Source organism: Apodemus sylvaticus, chromosome 5 (genome assembly GCF_947179515.1).
Source record: "Apodemus sylvaticus chromosome 5, mApoSyl1.1, whole genome shotgun sequence".
Classification (NCBI taxonomy): Eukaryota; Metazoa; Chordata; class Mammalia; order Rodentia; family Muridae; genus Apodemus; species Apodemus sylvaticus.
In genome coordinates this window covers 18,136,588-18,159,864 of record NC_067476.1, presented here as the reverse complement: position 1 = coordinate 18,159,864, position 23,277 = coordinate 18,136,588, and the positions used below count along the sequence as shown (strand labels likewise).

Below are 23,277 nucleotides of genomic sequence, written 5' to 3'. Positions count from 1 at the left end.
TCTAGCATCAAGTAAGTGTAAAAATAGAAAATGCTTATATAGCCAGGACCTAATACATGGGTTCTCATTGCAAGTGCCTTTACCTGCTAAACCATTTCATTTGTATTTCCATAATAATTTTCTTATCCAATTTTGTCAAGGTATTCCTAACAGTATATCGTCATTTCTGTGTTTAGTATATTTCTTTAACAGTGGATTAGTACTGAGCAGTGGAGAAGCGAGGCTGGAGTGTAGACACCTGTAGAACAAGGATCACATGTCACCATACACACCATAGTATCTTCCTCATGGCAGAGAATGTGTGTTTCTAGAATTGGATGAAAATCTCCAGTTTCTGGAGTGCTTTATTAGTCCTAATACCTCAGCCCCCCTCTCAGTTGAAGCCCTTAGGGCTCCTTTCCAGTGGAGGAGGGGATCGTGGAACCCCTCCTGTGCGCACTCCAGTCGGTCCCCTGCAGCAGGCAGGAGCCTCCCTTCACAGCCCTAGTAGTGTGATCTTCTCTTGGCTGTGCTTTCTTTATTATTAGCTGAAGTAAACCCTGCTCTTTTGTCATGGGAGATGTCGCTATCAAAAGGTCTGATGCATGAATACCAGAGTCTTTGGGCCTAAATAAAAAGTTTTAAAATGGGCTGGAGAGATGGCTCAGAGATTAAGAGCACTGACTGTTCTTCTAGAGGTCCTGAGTTCAATTCCCAGCAACCACATGGTGGCTTACAGCCATCTGTAATGAGATCTGATGCCCTCTTGTGGTGTGTCTGAAGACAGCTACAGTGTACTCATATAAATAAAAGTTAAAGAATTAAAAAAAAAAAAAAATCCAGAGTGATTTGTGTTCTCCGCAGTAGCTTTTCAGCAGTGACCAGAGCCTTAGCTGATATCAGAACTTATCTTTGACATCTTATAGGCAATGAGGCACATGGTCACCTTTCTTTTGTTGCCTACCAGAAAATCCTATAACGTGTTCTCAAAAAGTCTATGGAAATGAGAATATGGAGACAGCTCTGGGATCCAAGCTAAACCTTGCCTGTCTTAAAATAATTATGTTTTTAAGATAACTTTAAATTATAATTAAAATATGAAATAAGTTTAATTTTTTGTTTGTTTGTTTGTTTTGGTTTTTCGAGGCAGGGTTTCTCTGTGTAACCCTGGCTGTCCTGGAACTTACTCTGTAGACCAGGTTGGCCTCAAACTCAGAAATCTGCCTGCCTCTGCCTCCCAAGTGCTGGGATTACAGGTGTGCACCACCACTGCCCAGCAAGTTTAATGTTTTAAATTGTTTTTAAGCTTATAGGTATATCAAGAATTGTTAGGATGACCAGGCATGGTGCATGGTGGCCTATGCCTTTAATCCCCACCATTCTGCTCTACAAAATAAGTTAGTTCCAGGCCATCCAAGGCTGCATAGTGAGATCCTGTCTCTCAAAAAAAAAAAAAGGGCAGAGCAAGGGGAGCAGCAGAACCACGAGGCGGCAGTATGCTTGTTTAGAATATGCAGTGCTTTTGGTTTGATCCTCAGAATGCAACAGCAGCAAGTAGAGTTAAGCTCTCTGCTTCAGTCTGCTCACCAGGCTGTTTATCTTATTCTTGTACTGTAGTTGTGGTACAGAGAGGAGTTTACAGACCTCAGTTGTGCAGAGGTGTAAACTATGATAAGCCCATCTCCTTCGGGGAGCTAGAAACTGCTCTTTGAAAATAAATGTTTCCAATTGAATGGCTTTGGGTTAATGGTCCATCTCCCTGTTTGGGTTTTGATCCACATCCTCCCCTACCCACCTCTACTGTTCTGTGGATGGGCTCTGGCTTGGTGCATGCTAAATTATCATTCTGTGGCTTTGTTCTCATTCTACTTACTGTTACTTGAGTAAAATTAATCAAAAGCATTATTAAGTTTGATAGAAACTGAAAAATCTTTCCCCCTCTGAAGTCAGAGACAGGGTTTCTCTGTGTAGCTTTCAATCTCTTGTTTTATGGTGATGGGAAAACTAGTAAAGGCTCTCTCTGTTTCTGTCCCTCTCTGTCTCTGTGTGTGTGTCTGTCTGTCTGTCTGTGTCTCTCTTGGGGGGGGGGCGCGGGTTGGTTAGATAAGGAATGCAGTGGCAAAGCATTTATTTTTAGGTGAATTGCATCTTGTTCTTGTTCTCTAAGTGATTGGTGTCTTTTTTCTTAGCCTTTCTTTGGAAGATGATCCTGGTGCCCACTGTTGGTTAAGGACACCATTAATGGTGATAGGAATAGTCACCATTCAGTTACATGGCTGCCAGGTGACAAGTTCCACTACTATGCAAGGAGAACCTTCCTTCCTTCCTTCCTTCCTTCCTTCCTTCCTTCCTTCCTTCCTTCCTTCCTTCCTTCCTTCCTTCCTTCCTTCCTTCCTTCTGTTGTTGTTTGTTTGTTTTTTAAGCTAAGTTGGAGAAAAGGGGGCTTTTGTTAGAATGAAGCACATCACAGTAATGTATATAGCATTTATCCTTAGGAATTCAGTTCTATTCCACCTTCTTAGTGGGACCTGCCCCCCTCCTTTTGGGTAGTGCTGGGGATCAAAGTCAAAGCCTGCTGATACCTGAATGGGCAGCTGAGTGTTTGACCAGGTGTCATTTGCATATGACCCAGATTCCCTGCCTGTGCAAACCCTTTCTTATTCATAGTGTTCAAGAATCAGGAAGGCTGTAGCTAGGTGTTTACTTAAGATCTTTGGCACTTGGGGAATGAAGCAAGAAGCCTGCTTTAAAAGATGCAGCCTTCGGCTGGGGGCAGGAATTCTAACCAGGATCTTGAAGTCCTAGTTTCCTTTTCCACATTCTTTCAAGTATGTATCGTCCCGAATCCACCCAGCCAGAGCCTGAAAGGTAAAGGGGATCCTGCCCCGAGCTCAGCAAAAGAATTTGCCTGTCGTTATTTATTATAATGACAAAAAACAGAACTCTTAAAAAAAAAAAAAAAACAAAAAAAAAACAAGCCCTTTATGCTTGCTCTGAATTGTTTTGCCCAAATTGTCAAAGCTTTTAACACTAAGTGTTTTAATCCAGGGTTTAAAAACATAATGTAACACAGGACTTAGGGTGAAAAAGAAAAAAAGAAAAGCCCTACACAGTAGAACCCTTTTAAATTGAGTTCTTCAGAAATGTCTTTAGTTTTTGTTGTGTTTTGTGTTGTTTTTTTTAGGATCTGCTTCAAACTAAAGGAGCATTTCACTTCAAATGTTCCTGTATTCGTTCTCAGGAAAGCGTGTGGGGCAGTATTGTTAACTGAGGAAAATAGGTCTATCAGTTCCACTCAGATAACCTTTGGTAATAAACGAACTCCATGCACACTGTGACCTTAGAGCCTGAACTTTGTAATCACATGACCGGCTTGTAAACTGACCTGTGAGGAAGACGGTCGTAGTTCGGCTTAGAGAAAGACACTGAGCAAGTGTGGGAAGGGTGGTCCCCAAGCGGAGTTTACCCTGTGATCTCAGCTTCTTCATGGCTCCCGCGGAACTTCTCAGCAGGCTCGGAGAAGCATGAGATGGAGACATGGGAAGGTAAGGGAACTGACCGTTCAACTCTGGGACCAGAGAGCTTACAAACATTCCTGCAAGGTTTAGATGCGATCGAGTCACACACAACTGCGTTTTGTTTTGGTTTTTATTTGTTTGTTTGTTTTTCTTGTATCTTGGTAGAATTCAGGCAAGTTTTCTTATAGGAACTGCCTGTAAATGTTGTGAAATACAGAAAAGAAGCTATGGGAAAATGGTGGATTAATTGGTTGTAGAAAGAGCAGGAAAGGGAGGGGTGATAAATTTGAATTTAATATTGATTTGAAAAAATCTTAAGCTTCATATTTCAGTACACAGTAAATTTTATCTTTAAATATTGTGGGTTTTACCTCTTGACAGAATTTGTGTATATTTTAAAATCTTTAATCCAGTTTACAATCTGCCAAAACCTTATTTAGTACTGTTAATTATAGATAGGATCGGGGGTCGAGAGGCCATTGATAAGGTATCCTCATCCTCTTACAGGACTTAAAGCTTTCTGGCTTGGAGTATAAGACTAAGCCATTACTAATTTCTTTTTAAGTGTTTCTAAGTGAGTAGAGTTAGGTTTTTTTTCCCTGTGTGATTGTAAATGACACTGACTAGATATTGTTATAACTTGTCTATATGGAATAAACTGCTTATGTGAGAAACTCTAGAATCCCACATTATTTTTTGGGCCAGGAAAGAAAAATACAGCTATCAAACAGTGTAAAAGTGAGTTTTAGCATTAATAATGCTGTGTTGATAATGTAGAATCTAATAGTTTGATTCCTTATTGACAGACATTATCAAGCAAAAAAGAGCTCTTAAGTCTTTGAAGCAATTGATAAATTTCTAGTACTGGCAGTACCTCATGAGCGCGTCCTCGCTAGCGTCCTGGCCCTCTCAGCATGGCTAACATCTGTCACAAGCAGCTTTGTAGGTTTGTGAGCACTGGGGGGTGGGGTGGGGAGGGGGGGTGCATGAACCAGGAAGATCGCATCTACTCAGAGCAGTGCGCTCCCTCCTTACAGACATACCATGCCAGGATTGCTGCTCTGGGTTCTGTAAGTTAGTAGAAACAAAGGCATGCAGAAATTATGAATTATGTCTAAGATCCGTAGTTTTATCATAAATAGCTTTTTTCCCTCTTAATATACACAGTAATTCTTTATTAATTGCTCTTGAAATTGTTCAATATATTCTATAGAAAGGAATAGTTTAAGAACTAAGATTTTCTTGTGAGTCATTGGATATGTTAGGGATAGGCAGAGGTGTTTACATGAATTTGAGTTAGGGACAGCAGTGGGTACATGAATTTGGAAGTGACAGTTGTGAAAAATTTAGGGCTTGAGAGATTTTTTTCCCCTAGTCAATTTGAATCTCCTAGAGGTGTGCAGTCTACTAATTCCTGATGCCTGAAAAATTCTCCCAAAGTTATATTTTATTAAGTTCTAAAACTTCAGTTTTTCTTAGCCATTAAGTGGCAGAAAATAACTTAGGGCAGTAAAAGAGGAGCACAGACAAAACAAGAAAGTGTATTGTTTCACTCTAATTCTCATGCCAAATGCCAGAAAACAAAATTATCACAGCTGAATGAGGTCTTTGGAAGCTTAAAAGGCAAAATTGACTGCTACAAAAGTCAGTGAAAATGCTACTGTAAAAAAAAAAAAAGGTGGCCTGGTTTTAGATATTGGGCCCTTGTCCATTTAAATTAACCTTTGTCGCAGCTGGGCATGCAAATGTTTTGTTTTAGTTCACAGAGGGTTAACTCTATTCAAGCCTTCTTCGTGGCAGGCCTGATCTGTGGAGTCATACAATCTGGTCTTTCAGTCCTGCCAGTCGCTAGGCAGGAAGTCTTATTTCTTAAGCTATCTTTCAGAATGGGGGTTGGGATTTGGAGAAAGGTGGGGGAAGGGTCTTGGAGCGTCTGTAAGGATCAATAACCGAGGAAGAGAGAGCCGCGAGAGAGGCTATTGTGCACACAAGATAGATGCAGCTCTTGTGAACAGCCTGGCTGGCTAGCACGAAAGCCACCTAAAACCAAAACAGTGCTGCAAAATGAATTTCCTGTGAAAACTAGATTGCTCCTTAAAAGAGGAAAATAAGTGAAATAAGTGACTTTCAACATTTGGGGATGTTCCCGTTCTCCAACTTGTAGAGCTAGGCAACTCCTGTTAGAATTCACTACAGAGCGAGTTTAAGAGTTTAAATGCCTTTTGTCCTCATGCGGACACTGCGTGGCACTGGAAAGGATGAGCAGTTTGGAGGAGGTTGTATGTGTCTAAACTCTAAGGATTTGGAATTACTATTTTGTCTTCCTTTCCACCCATTTTTCTTCCAACATTTGCTTTACTTAATGGTTTTCCATCAATGAGAGAATGGGGTGGAGGGGGTGACAACGAGATTGAGTTGGGATTTGTGTAGCACGTGTGAAATCCCTCCCCCAACAGCTGGTATTGGCTCTTGAAACGTGAGTTGAACTATACAGATGCTCTTAGTACTGAAGTTGGAGATTATTTGGACCCAGATTTGTAGTCTAAGAAATGTACAAAGATCATAAGATTCATCTTAAAACACACTGGCACTGATGCTATAAAATCATGGGATATTTTAGTGTATTATACAAATGTTAGACAAAAATGCCCAAGTTGGGAAAAGTAAGCAGTTCTGCCAATTAAATTCTAGTTTTAAAGATTTAAAGAGTTTCTTAAAAACCCTTTGCTCCAGTGAAGATTTTCATCCGCCAAGCTTCTTTTCCCAAGTCCAACTGTAAGGTCCCTATTTTGTTGCATCTTTTCCCAGAGGACCAAGGGGTTACTTCAGTGGCTATTTTATTATGCAAACTATTTTTAGCAGTTAAACGAGTGATGCCAAAAGAATAGTTGCTGTCTCTTTCCTCAAACCCTTCAAAGTATAGGTGACAGTTGCTTGGAAGAACTGAGAAAATGGAATTAAAAATAGCCTCTAATTCTTCTCCCTTGAAATCTTACAGGAATACATGAATCAAACAGCTGGGGTCCATAATGTGGCTTGCAGACATACAAATGGAATCAGAAAGGGGAGAGAGGGAACCTGCATTTGAAATTAGCAACAAGTTCAGTTTATTTAAGCTTGAAATGAGATCTGACTTATTTTGAACAATTGGGGCAAATACTTAGGCATTTCATGGATCTTTTGGATACATATCTTTAACATCCTTTCGTCCATATCCCTTTGTTGAAGAAAAATCTATGAAAAGAAACTCTGATTTAATTACTGCAACTAGAGCCTGCCTGGTAGCATATTTTTCTCCTTCTCAGATACATTGTAACTATGCACCAAAGCTTAAATAAAAGAATATATTTAACAAAAAACTTGGAGGTTTACTTACCATGTACATTTGTATTAAAATGGGATATGAAATCTCTTTGAACAGTGTGGTCTTTAATATGTATTAGGGGAAGGTCTAGTGAAGGAAAAGTCATAAAAGTCTTCAGGGTTCAAGGTGGGGTTGGGAATTGGGCTTTTGTCATTTTCACACACAGACATCGCTGTGATCATGTTTGATTTAGAGGTGGGAGAAAAAAAAGAATATAGAGGGACTAGTATGAGGCCCAACAATCCCTCCACCACCAAAATTTTTTAAAGATCATTCTTGTGTCACCTTGCTACTGAGATTTCTTTTTAATCCAAGGAATTAAAAAAAATTTTTTTGCAAGATTCTTCTTTCAACATGCCTCAGTAGTTTGCCGAAGCAACCGAAAAACATTCACATCTCAAATATTTTTTTAGTAGTACAAAATTATTTTTCTAAAGCTTGGATAAGAACATGATATTTATGAAAAAGTTGCCTATATGTCAGGGTTGAGAATTTGAGGATATTCCCAATGCCCACTGTTTTACATATTTTGAAAATTCTGAAAAATATAAAGCGAATTGCTTACTCTAACAAGGTCTTGATGTTCACACTATGATCCAAGGACCTTTCATTCATTAGAGGGAGAAACGGGGAGAGATGAGGCTGATGTCTCTAATTCTTTTGGATTTTTAAGCCATCAAAACAAGCCCTCAAACTGCTGCTATTTCTGTTACCTCTCAGTGGATCCCTTGGTTTCTGTGGTAAAGGCTAGCCCCTGCTGCCTGGATGGCTCACACTGCACTACATCTAGTACCTTGCTTCTGGCTTTCTCTAGAACTGGGGAGTGAATTTCATCAGCCTGATTCTGTTACTTAGCCAAATCATTTGGGTGTATGGGCCACAGTTTCATTTATATACAATAGGGGACAGTAATACCTATCCTAGGCAAACTGCTAGGGACACTAAATAGAGAGCCTCTGTGAGAGTACCTGTGTGGTGTTTAATATAGCTTGAAATGGGCATGATTTTTCAAAGAGTAGCAAATTTAGGAAGATTAGGAAAGAGAGTTCTTAGGTAAGCCTGTGGCTCATGCTGTTTATACCTTAAGGGAAAAGTCTCCAGCAACTGCTTCAGTTCAGAAGACAATTATCAGTGCTGTAGAAATGCAGCCTTGAAATGTTGTAGGACCTGTGAGGCAAGCTGCAGAGCACTTTCCAGACCAAGTGCTGTCCTAGTGAAAATTGAGTGAATATCTGCAAACTCCTTGAGCTTTTTCTCTGCTAGAACCTTTTATGTTGTGTAGAGGAGAAAGAAAATTTGGAACTCCGCCAGCCTCTGCTGAGTGCTGGTATTAAAGGCGCGAGCCGCCAGCACCACTACCATGCAACTTAGACTGAAACTGAGACTCTTAAATACTACACACCCAATAAGAAAGATTAAACTGTACTTAGTGGAGTCGATGTAAAACAAGAGACTATTCATAAAAGACTTGTTGTATGCTATAAAGATGTGAATCAATAAATCTAGTTGTATTTTGTTCAGGTATTATTATACGCCTGTAATCCCAGCACTTGGGAGGCAGAGGCAGGTGGATTTCTGAGTTCAAAGCCAGCCTGGTGTACAAAGTGAGTTCCAGGACAGCCAGGGCTACCCAGAGAAACCCTGTCACAAAAACACCAAATCAAAAAAAAAAAAAAAAGATCTTGTGCTCCCATCATCAGACACTGGGTTCATTTGGCTACTGAGGTTTGTTTGTTTATTTTTGTTTTTTTTATTAAGAAAAAGCAACACACACACCTACCTGGACAGTGGTGGCGCACACCTTTATTCCTAGCTCTGAGAGGCAGCTCCGGGACAGCCTGGTCTATAGAGCAAGCTCCTGAACAGCTGGAGCTATGCAGAGAAACCCTTTCTTGGAAAACCAAAAAAGAAAAAAAGAATGGGGCAGGAGAGGTAGCTCAGCGGTTAAGAGTACTGACTGCTCTTCAGAAGGTCCTGAGTTCAAATCCCAGCCACTATATGGTGTTCACAACCATCTGTAATGAGATCTGACGCCCCCTCTTCTGGGGTGTCTGAAGACGCTATAGTGTACTTACATATAATAAGTAAATAAATAAATCTTAAAAAAAGAAAAAAGAAAAAGAAAAAAGAAAGAGTACTCTACCTACAGTGGTAGTGGTTTATGCTCTTAATCCTAGCACTTGGGAGGCAGAGGCAGGTGGATTTCAATGAATTCCAGGCCATCCCTGGTCTATGTGGTACAGGCCAGCCAAGGCTACATTATAAGACTCTGTCTCTGAATAAGTAAGTAAATAAACAGTTAAACAAAGGAGATCTGTGTACTTACAATGCTTGGGCAGCTCTTCTGGATTAATGTATTTTGTATACTAACCTTCCTTCCTAGTGAATTGATAGCTTTTTGCAGAAATCGGAAATTTTCTGAAGTTGCCATGAGCTTTAAGACAGCAACATGAGATTTAAGGCCCTTTGAATTTCTATATAGCTTCAATTGAAACCATTAATATATTGTGCACTAATTTGATCACTCCTGTGTCTATCCTTGTGGTCTGATACTGTGAAAGCTCGTAGATACACTTTTTGCTAGTAGATGAAAGAAAATGGCCAAATCTGAATCTCCCCTCTGCCTGGTATTTGTTTTTGTTTGAATCCAGGGCCTTGAACATGCTAGACAAGTGTTCTCTACAGAGCTGCTATATCTTCAGTCCTATTTTTTACTTTTTTACTTTGACACAAATTTTTACTACATTGTACAAATTTGTCTTGATTTTACCCTGTAGCCCAGGCTGGTCTTGAATTTCTGTTCTCCAAATACGAGTAATTGATATTTGAATTGTCTCTCCCTTTTGAGGTACCTTTCCCCTTGACTTCAAGTACACAAGTCTTCCCAATACCTCCCCCCACTCAAGATAGGATATGGTAGCCCAAGCTGGCCTCAGATCCCTACAGAGAGGAGTTACCTTGCAGTTAGAATCCTCTTTCCTCTGCCTCTTGAGAGCTGAAACTGTCATCTCAGTTACATGTGATGCTGGGGATAGAACCTAAGCTATCATGCTAAACAAGCATCTGCCAAGTGAGCTATACTCCCCTGATTAAAACATTTCAGACCCACAGTTGCTCAGTATCTTTTGAGACTTGTAAATGTCGGTATGTTCCTGGAGGAGGTAGTCCTTTTCTCTTTCGCTGACTTTGGTCATTCGTCTATATTGGAACTGCTACACAAAGTTTATCTTTAAGCAGGAACCTTCCTTGAGCTTCAGAGTTTTGTGTCTAAACTGTGTTAATTTTTAGTTTCTGATGGGTACCAAAAGCTTATCAGTGTCAAACAGAATAGTAGACTCTGTTTCTATACCTCATGTCAACCTGTTTCCTGAGTGATCTCCCCTTATCTTGGTAAAAGATCAAAATCCTTTAATTGTTTAAAACTAAAACCTGGGAGTCATCCCTTATTTCCTTAATTCCATCACCTAGCTCTGCCAATTCTCTCACCAAAATAGATCTCAAATATCCACACAGCATCCTCTAACCACCCAGCTTGAGCTGGCTTTGTCACCTACTGTGTGTCTCCTCATGAGTTCCCTGGAGTTCATCCTCCAGTCCGCTCTACAGTATCATCAAAGGGATCTTTGAATGCTTTTGCTGAAACGTTCTAATCACTACTTCCAGAACATAAAATGAAAGCTGTGATTAAGCTGCAGCCTAATTCTCTGGCCTCACTTAATTCTACACGTCTCCCACTCCCTCACTAGGTATAATCCTTTCTCTCTACCCACATTCCAAAGCAGGTTAGTCTGTGACAAGGATTACCAAAGACTATCAAATACACTAGTTCAGTTGCCTATCATTTTAAGATCTCACAAAGGACTGTAGACTTGGAATAGGTCTCAGAGAGGTTCTCTCGACTATTAAGGAGAGGGTTGAGCAACATGGTGTGAGGTATGAACAGGTCACTTCAGTAACTAAGAAGTTGAATCCCCTTTCCATCTGTCACTTAACTTTTAATTAAGAAATCCTGTTCAGGGACAAGAGATGAATGGGCTCAATGATTAAGAGTACTTGCTGCTCCTGTAGAGGAACAGCATTTGGTTCCCAGCACCCACATGGCAAGTTTACAACCACCCCAAACTCAAGGGAATCTGACCCTCTCTTCTGACTTTCAAGGGCACCCAGGTATGCACATGGTCCATTTACATATATTGAGGCAAACTCTTGTATACATAAGATAAGAAATAAATCTGTTTTTTAAAACATTGTTTGTGGGCTGGAAAGATGGCTCAGCAGTTAAGCACTGACTGTTCTTCCAGAGGTCCTGAGTACTGACTGTTCTTCCAGAGGTCCTGAGTTCAATTCCCAGCAACCACATGGTGACTCACAGCCATCTGCAATGAGAGCTGATGCCCTCTTCTGGTGTCTAAAGACAGCAACAATGTACTCACATATATAAAATAAATAATTGTTAAAAACAAAACAAAACAAAAAACATTGTTTGTGGGCTGGAGAGAGGACTCAGTGGTTAAGAACACTGACTGCTCTTCCAGAAGTCCTGATTTCAGTTCTCAGCAACCACATGGTGGCTTATAACTATCTGTAATGGGATCCAATGCCCTATTCTGGTGTATCCGAAGACCAGGACAGTATACTCACATACATAAAATAAATAGGTCTTTTTAAAAAAAAAATACCTCAACAAACGTGATGAAATACTGCTCAGCTATGAAAAACAAACAAACCCTGGTTTTAGAGATATGCATTTGTCTCTGGATTTGATACAGCACATTGCAAAATAAAAATAAAAACTATTTTTAAAAAATAAAAAAAGACAGTGAAACAGTATTCGGCAAAACCAGAACGGGGAAGTGGGAAGGGGTGGGTGGGAGGACAGGGGAAGAGAAGGGGGCTTATGGGACTTTCGGGGAGTGGGGGGGCTAGAAAAGGGAAATCATTTGAAATGTAAATAAATTATATCGAATAAAAAAATTAAAAAAAATAAAAAAGATAAACTATTAACTCATGTATATTTTTTGGAAAAAAAAAAGTTTGTATCTGCATGATGTTCTCCAGAATAGCAGAACAGATCAGGGACTGTAGGGACTGAGAGCAGAGTGGCTGTGTAAGTGGCACGGAAGACCATGAAGGAGGGTTTGCAGTTAAGGAAACTATCCTGTAGCTTGACTGTGGTGGTGACAGTGGTGCACAGATCTGTAATCTTAGATCAGTATGCCCCTCTCCTTCTCTATTTTTGCAAATCTCATTTTTACTGAGTATGGACTATAAAATGAAATTTAAACCAAAAGAACCGTGAAGTCTCTATGCAAAAGAACTTTGATACTTTAGTTACTAGATCAACTCTCACAAATAAGAATACAAAGATTTCAGCAAAGCAAGCATTGCTTCCCGCCCCCCCCCCCAAAAAAAAAGAAAAGAGATTTTTAACTAGTGAAAAAAACTAGATAATTATAAAGACTGCATTTTCTCTTTATCACTTGGAGTTGTGGCTGGACACAATAGTCCTCCATCATTTCTGTGTAGAGCATTCTCCCAGGACAGATGAACTCTGTGCAGAGAATAACTCCTTAGAGCCTCTTAATGTGGGCTTCTCCCACCAAAGTACCTGGCAGTTTATCACAGTGGTGAGACTATCATACACTCTTCCTAAATCCCAGGTGCATCTCTTGAAGTGATGAACCTTTGAGGGGAACTGGAGATGTAACTGTTGGTAGACTGCTTGCTCACCTAGCATGTCGGAAGCCCTGGATTTAATCTCTAGCGTACTGTTAACTGGATGTGATGACCTTAGTGCTTAAAGGCAGAAGAACTGGTTCAAGTCATCCTTAACAATATGTGGGAGTTAGAGATCAGGGACATGAGATCCTGTCACAAACTAACTTATGCTGCAAACACTACCAAGTATCTTTATATTGTTGTCTTAGTCACTGTTCTAGTCCAAGACAACTCATAAAAAATAGGAAGCATTAATTAAATTAGGGATCTTGCTTCCAGTTTCAGAGGCATAGTCCTTTGTCATCATGGAAGGGAGTGTGATGCTGAAGCAGTAGCTGAGAGCTAAATCCTGGTCCATGGCAGACAGACAGATGGACTGACTAACGGACGGACGGACAGAGCCTGCCATGAATTGTTAAAACCTCAATGTGGGGCTGGAGAGATGGCTCAGTGGTTAAGAGCACCGACTGCTCTTCCAAAGGTCCTGAGTTCAATTCCCAGCAACCACATGGTGGCTCACAACCATCTGTAATGGGATCTGATGCCCTCTTCTGGAGTGTTGAAGACAGCTACAATGTACTTACATATAATAAATAAATAAATCTTTAAAAAAGAAAAAAACCTCAATGTGACCCACTTCCTCTAACAGGGCCACACCTACTCTATAGCTTGTAGTTTTTTTCAAACAATTCCATTCACTGGTCACAGCATTCAAATACATGAGCTTATGGGGGGGCGTTCTTATTCAAACCACCACAATTGTCATATGTTTGCTTATGTTCTCCTGCTTAGGAGACTTTACCACATCTCCAGCCTGGGAGACACTCACTGTCTCTCATGCTGCTTTCCACTGCTGTGGCTTAGTCCTTATCGGCCAGCATACCTTCTGTGTCCTGTGTTGCTATCATTATGCTTCTAGTACTTTGCTACACTTTTAAATGTTTAGAACTATTTGCTTCAACGAGAATGTATCACGGGACATAGAGGGATTTTTTTCTGTACCCCTAATACTTAGCCCCAAAGTAAACACAAAGTGATCACCAGAAAATACCAGTTGAATTAATGAACAGTGTAGTTTCTATCTTTAAGTGAAAGCACACCGTTTGGCAAGATAGTTCAGTGGGTAAAGGCATCTGATGCCAAGCTGTATAACCCGAGTTCAGTCCTCCAGATCCACATTGTGAAAGGAGGGCTGACTCCCCAAAATCATCTTCTGACCGCCACACAAGCAGGTACAAATATACATAAAATAAACAAATGAAATATGATTTTGTTTAAAAGCACACAGTTTATGAGAACTCCAGGTAACAAATGAGTGGGCCAGGACAGAGCTTGTGGATCTGTGCCCAGAGCTAGGTCCCTCCTGAGATCTGCTTTAAGTGAAGCCACATGCTTTAGGAATGTCGTAGAATGCAGTTGCCACGCTACGTCACTAAAAGGAGTGTGTCGTAAGACTTTGGAGTTACTGTGAGCAAGAGCATGACCTCCAGCTTGACGGAGGGAGGATTTGTTCTAGCCCACAGTTTCAGCTGTAGTATGTCCTTCAGGAAGGCTGCGGCAGAGCACAGTAGTTCACATGGCATCTAGGAAAGAGGATGTCTGTCCATCTGGTGCTCTCTCCATTTCCCTTCTATTCCATCTGGATTCCCCAGCTGGTAGGATAGTATTGCCCATATTTAGGATGTACCATTACCTTGGCTAATCTTCTCTGGAAAAAACGTCAGCACACATGCAGAAAGGTCTGCTGTACATAATCGACACTCAAGATTAACCATCACTGCCACTTTCTTTAGAATTCTGACCAGATTTGACTTAATAAATCCTGCATGTAGCCACATTTTTTTGTTTTGTTTTTAACATTCTCATCCTATTTACCAAAAAGAGCTTTTATAACTTTTTCCATATCACAAGAATAAATCTTGGAGTCTGCTTGCATTCATCATCGAGCTCACAAGGAGCTGTTTAAACATGAGCACACTGTCACATATTTTTGTCTTCGATTTGACTGCTCTGTGAGAGCTAAAGGCTGAGTCTCTTGAGTCCCTGAGTCCATACTGTGGAACTAGCATCACCACTTCAACACTCCCTAAATGTGTAGTTCACCAGTCACTTAAAGTCTTTTAACATATTGTTTGTGTGGGTGTGCATGTGCCACTGGGGTAGAAGTCAGAGGACAGCGTGTGGGAGTTGGTTCTCTTCTTCTACTGACTGTGTGGATCCCTGGGATTGAGCTCAGATGGTCAGACCTTGGCAGCAACATGAGAATGCAAATAATGCATGTCTGTGTTTAGTTAGAGCTGTAATGATAAAGTAATAGTACTTCATTTAGATTTGTATGCCAGCATTTATTACTTAGATTGGAGGAAATGACCCTCTGGTGCCCTTTAAGCACCAAGGAGCTGAAATTCTACCAGCTCAAGAGAAATTGCAGCTTCCACGATGCTCTTCAGATGGGCAAGGTTTTCTATTTGTTCTTTTTATTGTGTAGATGTATTACCTGTGAATTGGGGAATCCAGAAATTTTGGCATTGTTTGTGGCTGTAAACATTTCAGAACTACAAACAAGTAAATTGCAAAGCCCATTAGGTTTCATATCCTGTATTTGGCCTGTCTCATGCCAGAACAATACTATCAGTATCCTTTGGACCCAACTTTGGTGCTTTCTTGTGCCTATTCCTTGGGGAAACAACTGCCTATAGTGTTTACACTGTCTAATGCTTAGGGCTTAGGGAGCAACTCATCCCCAGAAAAGACTGCCACTCGTGTAATGTCCATAGTCCTCTTCCTATTACATCCTACGTCTCGGGTTTGTCCATACCTTGCTTTTAGAAAGTGGTGAATGCTATTATAATTTTGTATATGAGACTCTCAATACTTCACATTAGACCACAACTTTGACCATCACTGAACTCTTCCTTGTTCTAACTTGAAATCTTCATACTATATGTTTTGTTTGTTTGTTTGTTTGTTTGTTTGTTTGTAAGTCAGGGTTTCTCTGTGTAGGTAGCTTTGGCTGGTCTGGAACTCACTCGGTAGACCAGGGTGGCCTGGAACTCACGGAGATACACCTGCATCTGCCTTCGACGTGCTGGGATTAAAGGCATGGGCCACCATGCTCAGCTTAATCACCATGAGTGTCTACCCTCCAGATCTAACACCATTTCCAATTGTCCCTTGGCTTGCTCTGTCTAGTTTCCCTGTGCTACCCCTTATTTTGTACAACTCTTTTTTTTTCTGTGATTCCCCCAATATTGTATTATTCCCCCAATATTGTGTTTTCCCTTCCTGATAAAGTACACATTTCTCTGTCTCTCTGTATTCTTTTTGACCTCTAGATATAGGTATAGCCGCCCTCAGGCTCTCAGGCAATGTGGCCTAGCACCTTTGCCTTACTTTACTCCCTGTCTGTGATCATCATCACTTCTACATAGCCAAGCATGGTCTTCTAAAACAGACCCAGTCTTATAAGATGCTAACTGTCTACAGTTCAAAATCTCAGGGCCAGAGAATTTCAATGGATCAACTTCAATAAGTATCCTTTTTCAGTCCAAGAAGCAGTAACCTTAACTGTCTCTATACACTTGTCTACAATGTAAACCAAGTGTCTTACAAGGAAGCAATGTCCAGTTCAGTTCTCAAAGAACGGAAGCCTGGTGTAAACAGACAACTCAGAAGGCAGGTGCTACAGAAGCCACTGTCTGTCCATCCAGTCTCCCTACAGGACTTTCCAGGCTGATTTGAATCACAGTTTAGTGTTCTTAGCCCACCTCCTCATCTTCATACTCCTCAAACAGCTAACTCGTACACTGCAGCTGTCTGTGCTGTGTCCTCTGACTGAAATCCCCATGGCACCCTCGACTCCCAAGGCTCTGTCCCTGTGCTACTCAGGGTAACTCCTTCCTTCTTCCATCTCACACTATCACTGCTCTCTGCCCTCTGAAGAGTTGACTCAGTGAATACATTTAAGATGTTTAGAATCAAGAAGCTAATTGTTTAATAGTGAATCGATGTTTCCTTTATATTTCTGACTTCAAATGAGTGTATGTGCTCAAGTTATAAATTGATAAAATATCAGTACGTCTTTTTTAAAGATAATTTTATGTTTTTTCATCAGATTCAATATTTTTTAATAATGTAGGTGAACAAAAAATCCTTAAAATTCTCAATGAAAATCCAAGTAGAACAAACAGCAGATTTACAAGGCCTTTTCTCAACTGGAAAATCTAAATTTAGATAAACATGAAAATCGTGTCTTCACACCTAGACATCTGACTCTGGACTCAAAGACGCTAGCACACAGAGTACAGGAGGGAAGCAGGGACTATAATCTAAATTTTGCTTGCCTCTGTTTTCATTTGGGAGTTTGAGTAAATGGGTCACCTTCTGTTTGGATTATTGTAGCTTCAGCCAGTTGTAATCTGTGACTCATTTCACTTTTACTTTTAGGTCTAAGTAGTTAATAACATCCGTCAGCTTTCCTTTTGCCTTTTCTCCATTTTCTGTTTATCAGTCATTAAAAACAAGTTCCAAATGTTCAGTCCATGCATATTTTTTGATCTGTTCATTGTGATGCATGCCGGTGACCCAAGCAACAAATTTGGGGCCAGCCTGGGCTACATAGCAAAACCCTATCTCAAAAAAAAATCTTTAAAAATTTGCATATTTATGGGGTATAGTGTGATAATTCCACACATGTATAGAATGTGTAGTGAGCAGATTTAGGATAATTAGCATTCCATCTCCTTAAGCATGTATCATTTCCTTATGTTAGCAACCATCAGTTTCTTGTACTCCATGGTAACCTGTTGTGAGCTGTAGTCAGCTGCTGAGGCCCCTCCCCCAGCACTGGCACTTAACTACTGTCAGCCAGCCCACACCTGTTTTATGGGAGGCTTGCTTGTTTTCATTTAGGTGAGGGGAGGTTTTGGAAAGGTCTCCTGAAGAGCTCAGTAAGTGGCCTCTTGAGATTGATCTTAACAGTAGTAAGCAGAGGAGTGGTATGCAAACAGAGGCGAAGCCCTACTTCTAAATGAGAATTTGAGTTTCAATTCTGTCACCCCACCTTGAAGCTTTCATTTTAGATGATGGCAACCTAGGAAACTGGCTGGATTCAGTCCAGAAAACGTGCAGCAGATCTAGAAGTTCAAACTGGTAATTTAGGTAAAACAGATTCCTTTTGCTTTAACAAACCTTTAGTCAGGCACGTTCACATTGTTTTGGGTCTTAGTATAATTTTGGTCAAGTGAACAGCTGTACTGTTTTCTAAATCTGGCCTTCATCACGGCTTGAATAACAGGTTTTGATAAAAATCAGTTTCCAAGTTGTAATTTGTGTAACCTAAGCCTATGAAATGGGTAAAATGTCCTTAGGGATTGGGATGGTATTTAGTAACAGCAGGGCTTAGTAAAGAATGAGAGTCAGGGGTGTTTGTGTGACAGGCTTTAGCCTGTACCTAGCCAAATTATAAGTGAGTGTTTTCTTATTTGGACTCCTATTTATTGGTTGGTAGGACAGTATGTAGTTAGGGTTTTTTTTTTTTTCACATTTTTTATCACTGCTGAAGTTTGTTTTTGAATAAATAAGACAAATGCATGTCTTGCCATGCTTATCACAGGCCCCATCCTTTCCTTCCCTCACCTCAGGACAGGCGGCTGGCATCACAGGAAGGCCTTGATCTACCTTGAGAAAGAGGTGCCGTCCAAGCTCACATAGCTCTCTGGCTTGCCCCGAGCAAATCACATTAGTTTTTTGAGAGTTTTCTGAGAGTTACTTTTGTTTTTTTAAAGATTTGTTTATTTGTATTGTTTGTTTGTTTGTTTAAATTCTTATTTGAGTATACTGTCGGTGTCTTCAGACACACCAGAAGAGGGCATTAGATCCCATTACAGATGGTTGTGAGCCACCATGTGGTTGCTTGGGATTAAACTCAGAACCTCTGGAAGAGCAGTCAGTGCTCTTAACCATCTTAACCATCTTAGCCATCTCTCCACCCTGTGAGTCACTTTTTTAAAAACATAAAAATAATAAACATAAGAATAACTTTTAAAATTAATTGATTTTACTTTTAAGGCACAATTGAATTTATTAAGTAAATCCAAATTATATTTTATTCCACATAGCCCACATGGTACTGGGGCGTTAATCATTCTTCTCTTCAAAGTCTTTGTTTCTACGTTTATCTTCTTTAAATATTAAAGCAATTCTATAAATATTAAAAGCAATCTTCTTGAATGTATTGCTGCTTCTAACAAACTGTTATCTGACACTCTTATACATGTAAATATGCATGGTGTATGTTTGTGAGGGCTTGTGCACATGTGTATGCAAGCACATGTGTGTGTGTGTGTGTGTGTGTGTGTGTGTGTGTGTGTGTGTTTGTACAGGTGCCTGGGGATGTTGGAGGGTGACACTGGAGTCTTTCTCTATTTCTGTCTATTTTGTTCTTCTAGGGGCCAGGGCTTGTTGGTTGGCCAGTTGCCTGGTTGGCCAGTGACTGCCTGAGTCCCAGCAGCCTTCCTTTCCGGCATGCAGTCTTGGGGCTCACAGACGGTTGGTGTTAGGGTCTGAGTGCGAGCTGCGCTGTCGTGCCATATGACAGGCACTGTTTTGACTGAGCTATCTCCCAGCACTCTATCAGTCTTTATATGGATTATAACCTATAAATAGTTGGGGTTTTAAGATTTTGTTTATTTGTTTATTTATTTATTTATTATATAGTCTTATGCCTACATGCCAGAAGAGAGCATCAGATCCCAGTATAAATGGTTAGGAGCCACCATGTTGTTGCTAGGAATTGAACTCAGGACCTCTGGAAGAGCAGTGCCCTTAACCTCTGAGCCCTCTCTCCAGCCCCTATTTATTATTTTTTTAAAAAAAATCACAATGCTGTGTGTTATAACTTGTAATTCTGAAACACTTCACAAAGTCATACTGTTTACCCACATATACATTTATTCAAAAGAGTACAAGCTAGACCTGATGATGTAGGATATTTTCTCAACTTTATGGGAGACTGAGGCAGAAATTACATATCTGAGACTTGCCTTTAGTTTAACTTAGCAAGTCTGTCTATAATAAACAAACAAACAAGGGAGATCCTAGGTTCAAATTCCAGAACCAAAACCAAAAATATACCTTTTCTAGAGTGGACTTGGCACTAAATTTGGTTAGATGTGATGTAACAAGAACCAATATGTATATCCTTTTAGTCAAATTAATGACCACACTTGCTTTCTTGTTGCTGTTAATGATGTGAAGATGAATACATACATTCATCAAGCAAATGCAGCATGGTGCTGCTCTAAAGCAGTGGCCGGGGACAGCCTCCTAGGCGACTTCATCAGCTGCCTTAGCATTTTCAGTGTTGTTGGGGTTTTTTGTTTGTTTGTTTTATTTCTCTTTTTCTTTTTTCACTGTGACATTTCTACATCTGAGTATTAATATTTGTCCGCAGAGCAGAAATGTTTTCAATGTAAATCTTTGATTTTATCACAAATGTTTCTAATTCCACTTTCAATTAATTTAGAGTTTTTATATCTACCATTTTATATGTAAAATTTTTCATGAAATAGTCAATTTTAATGTATTTGTCTATATATTTCTTGAATTTTACCAGAAATATTTTCCATGTAAATCTTCAATTTTATCTGGAAATGTTTATAATTCCACCTTCAATCAACTTAGAATCATCTTTATGCCTATCATTTTATCTGTATAATTTCCATGATACTCTTTAATTTTATCATGTTTTTCTATATATTTCTTCAATTTTATAAGAAATATTTTCCATGTGAATCTTCAAGTTTATCAGAAAATGTTTATAATTCCACTTTCAATCAACTTAGGAATACATTTATGCCTACCATTATTATATCTATATAAAATTTTCCATGATAATCTTTAATTCTAACATGTTTTTCTACATTTTTCTACAATTTTATCAGAAATATTTTCCACATAAATCTTCAATTCTATCATAAAATGTTTCTATTTCATATTTCAATTAACTTAGCAATGTTTTTATGTACACCACTTTACTCTAATTTTCCATGAAAATTGTCAATTTTAACGTGTTTTTCTATATATCTCTTCTATTTTATCTGAAATATTTTCCATGTAAATCTTTAATTTTATCATAAAATATGTTTACTTCCCTTTTCAATTAAAAAAAAAAAAGATTGCTCTTAAGGTTTGCAAGACTACATGTGTAACGGCCACATGCAGGACTTTTTTGTTTCCAGAAGTTGTGGTTTTGTCCCATTTACCTTAATTCCTAAACTTGCTTTTCACTGCTTCGCAGCCATCCTTTGACATGACTACTGGCCTTTTGCCATGAGCAGTCTTGCCCCACTCTTGCATGTTGTGTATAACTGGGGCCAATGTTTTACGTCACTTACTGTTGGCTACCATAAATGACCAGAAACATTTTGGAAATAGCTCGGCATGGTGGCACATGCTTATAATCCCAGCACATATGTATGTATGTATTATGTATGTATGTATGTATGTATGTATGTATGTATGTAGACAAGTGGATCGGGAGTTCAAAGACAGTCTCAGCTACATGGCATCTGAGTCAACAAAAAGAGAATTTTTCAGAATAAAGCTATGGTCATAATATGACTTTTCCATATTAGGGTAGCTAGATAGTTACTATGTGTCCGTATTGTGTGTCCAGAGAACCACCAGATGGTTCCCCAGAGCTCTTCTTGATGAAGCTTAGTGAGTTATTTGGGTACTTTAGAAAGGAGTGTTGACTCTCTCTCAGTAAACCCACATTGAAGAGTGCTATCTAGCACTACATTTAAAAATCATCCTGGCAAAGGTTACTTCTAGTTACACCCTCTTCTCCACTTGTCTTGCTCGTAGGGAGTTACACTTCAAAAATTGCCAGTTCTTTTCAGAGACAGAGCTAACAAGTGGCAGAGCCTAAGTTTTGAGCCCAGAGGCCTAAAGACTTAGTTATCCTGCCCCTGGGATTCCTGTGCAGGGGGCCTTTGGGTGAGCTGTTCCTACCATGTTGTATATATCTAGCTCTTCACCAAATGCTAATAATTCTCTACTAAGCATGAAGTTCAATAGTTTAGAATTTCTTTTTTTTAAACTTGTTTATTTTTTTACACTCCATATTTCCCCCCACCTCCATCCACCTTCCAACTGTTCCACATCCCATCCCTCCTCCCCATACCCCCTCCTCCCTTCTCCATGTGGATGTCCCCACCCCCACCCCACCTGACCTCTAAACTCCCTGGGGCCTCCAGTCTCTTGAGAGTTAGGTGCATCATCTCTGATTGAACACAGACCTGGGAGTCCTCTACTGTGTGTGTTGGGGGCCTCATATCAACTGGTGTATGCTGCCTGGTTGGTCAGTTTAAAATTTCTAAACTGCCTTTGCATCTTGTTCCCTTCTCTTAACTCTTGGGACAGGGAACAAGACATGATTAAATGCTCGATTCCACTCCCCTTTCCTTTATTTAACATATTTTTAAATTTTGAATTCAGGTCCTGGCAACTTTCAGTGACAGATAACTCACAAGGCTTTTCATTTTTAATGTTCTTAACAAGTCTATTGATTTTTGAGTTTGAAAATGTTAAAGTTATTGTGTGAGGTGCATGGCAGGGTCATGTGCTTGTGGTGACGAAGGACAGCTTTTGGTAGTTGGTTTGGTCCATCTGCCATGGGTTCTGGAGACTGAACTCATGCAAAGACTTGTGCTTTGACCTCCAAGCCACCTCACTGGCCTTATTCCCTCATTATCCTTTCTGGTGTGTAGCTTGCTTTGTTTTAGACTAGTGAAAGATTTTCATACTCTGTCATTTTCCCTTTGGACATGGCGTCATGTGGTTTGAATACCACAACAAAGCTCATCTTGTATGTTGTCTACTCTGTACTGGGATCAGCAAATTCCCTCGGAGTGTCACAGCTCCTACTTAGAGACTATTTTAAGTCTGAACCTTTCTACTGCAAATGTGTTGTTTCTCTGATAAATTCCTTTGCCCAGACTATTTTTTTTATCTTTTTTTTTTTTTTTTTTTGGATAAATTTACTCAGTCAGGGTTTCCGATACATGTTTTGTGGTAAACTTAACCCTTCCTCAGCCGTGTCGACTTTGAGCTTTGGTCTTGACTGTGAAGTGCTTGTTTGTCCATTTTTCTTAACACTGATTTAGGAATGACACAAAGGAAGAACACTGCACTACCAGATTAAAAGCACAGAACTACAAATGCAACTCTTCCCCAAAGGCTAATGGGTAGATGATTTGGAGAAGGCACTTCCTGTGTTGTGGTCTTTGTGACTTACCCAGAGCAGGGCTGAGGTTTTAGGAGCTGTAAACGTGACCCCATTGTTTTCACCGTGCTGACTTGTACATGTTCAGTTTCTGTTCCAGATGACCGAGCTGAACAACGAACATGTCTGATCTGTGGGGACCGCGCTACAGGCTTGCACTATGGCATCATCTCCTGCGAGGGCTGCAAGGGCTTCTTCAAGAGAAGCATTTGCAACAAACGAGTGTATCGATGCAGTCGCGACAAGAACTGTGTCATGTCCCGGAAGCAGAGAAACAGATGCCAGTACTGCCGCCTGCTCAAGTGTCTCCAGATGGGCATGAACAGGAAGGGTGAGTCGGTGCTCAGGGCTCTGCCTACCCTGTCCACTCACTCATCTGCAACTACTTTACTTTTTAGTTAGTTTTTCAC

At 40.0% G+C, this 23,277-nt stretch overlaps 1 protein-coding gene across 2 annotated transcripts in view; it reads left to right on the top strand.

Moving 5' to 3' along the window:
* Positions 1-23,277, top strand: part of Nr6a1 (nuclear receptor subfamily 6 group A member 1) — a 185,888-nt gene that overhangs the window by 132,069 nt on the left and 30,542 nt on the right. For both annotated transcript variants that reach the window (XM_052182425.1, XM_052182424.1), the window contains exon 4: positions 22,956-23,198. In XM_052182425.1, coding sequence (XP_052038385.1) covers positions 22,956-23,198 — 243 coding nt within the window. The remainder of the gene's footprint in view (positions 1-22,955; positions 23,199-23,277) is intronic.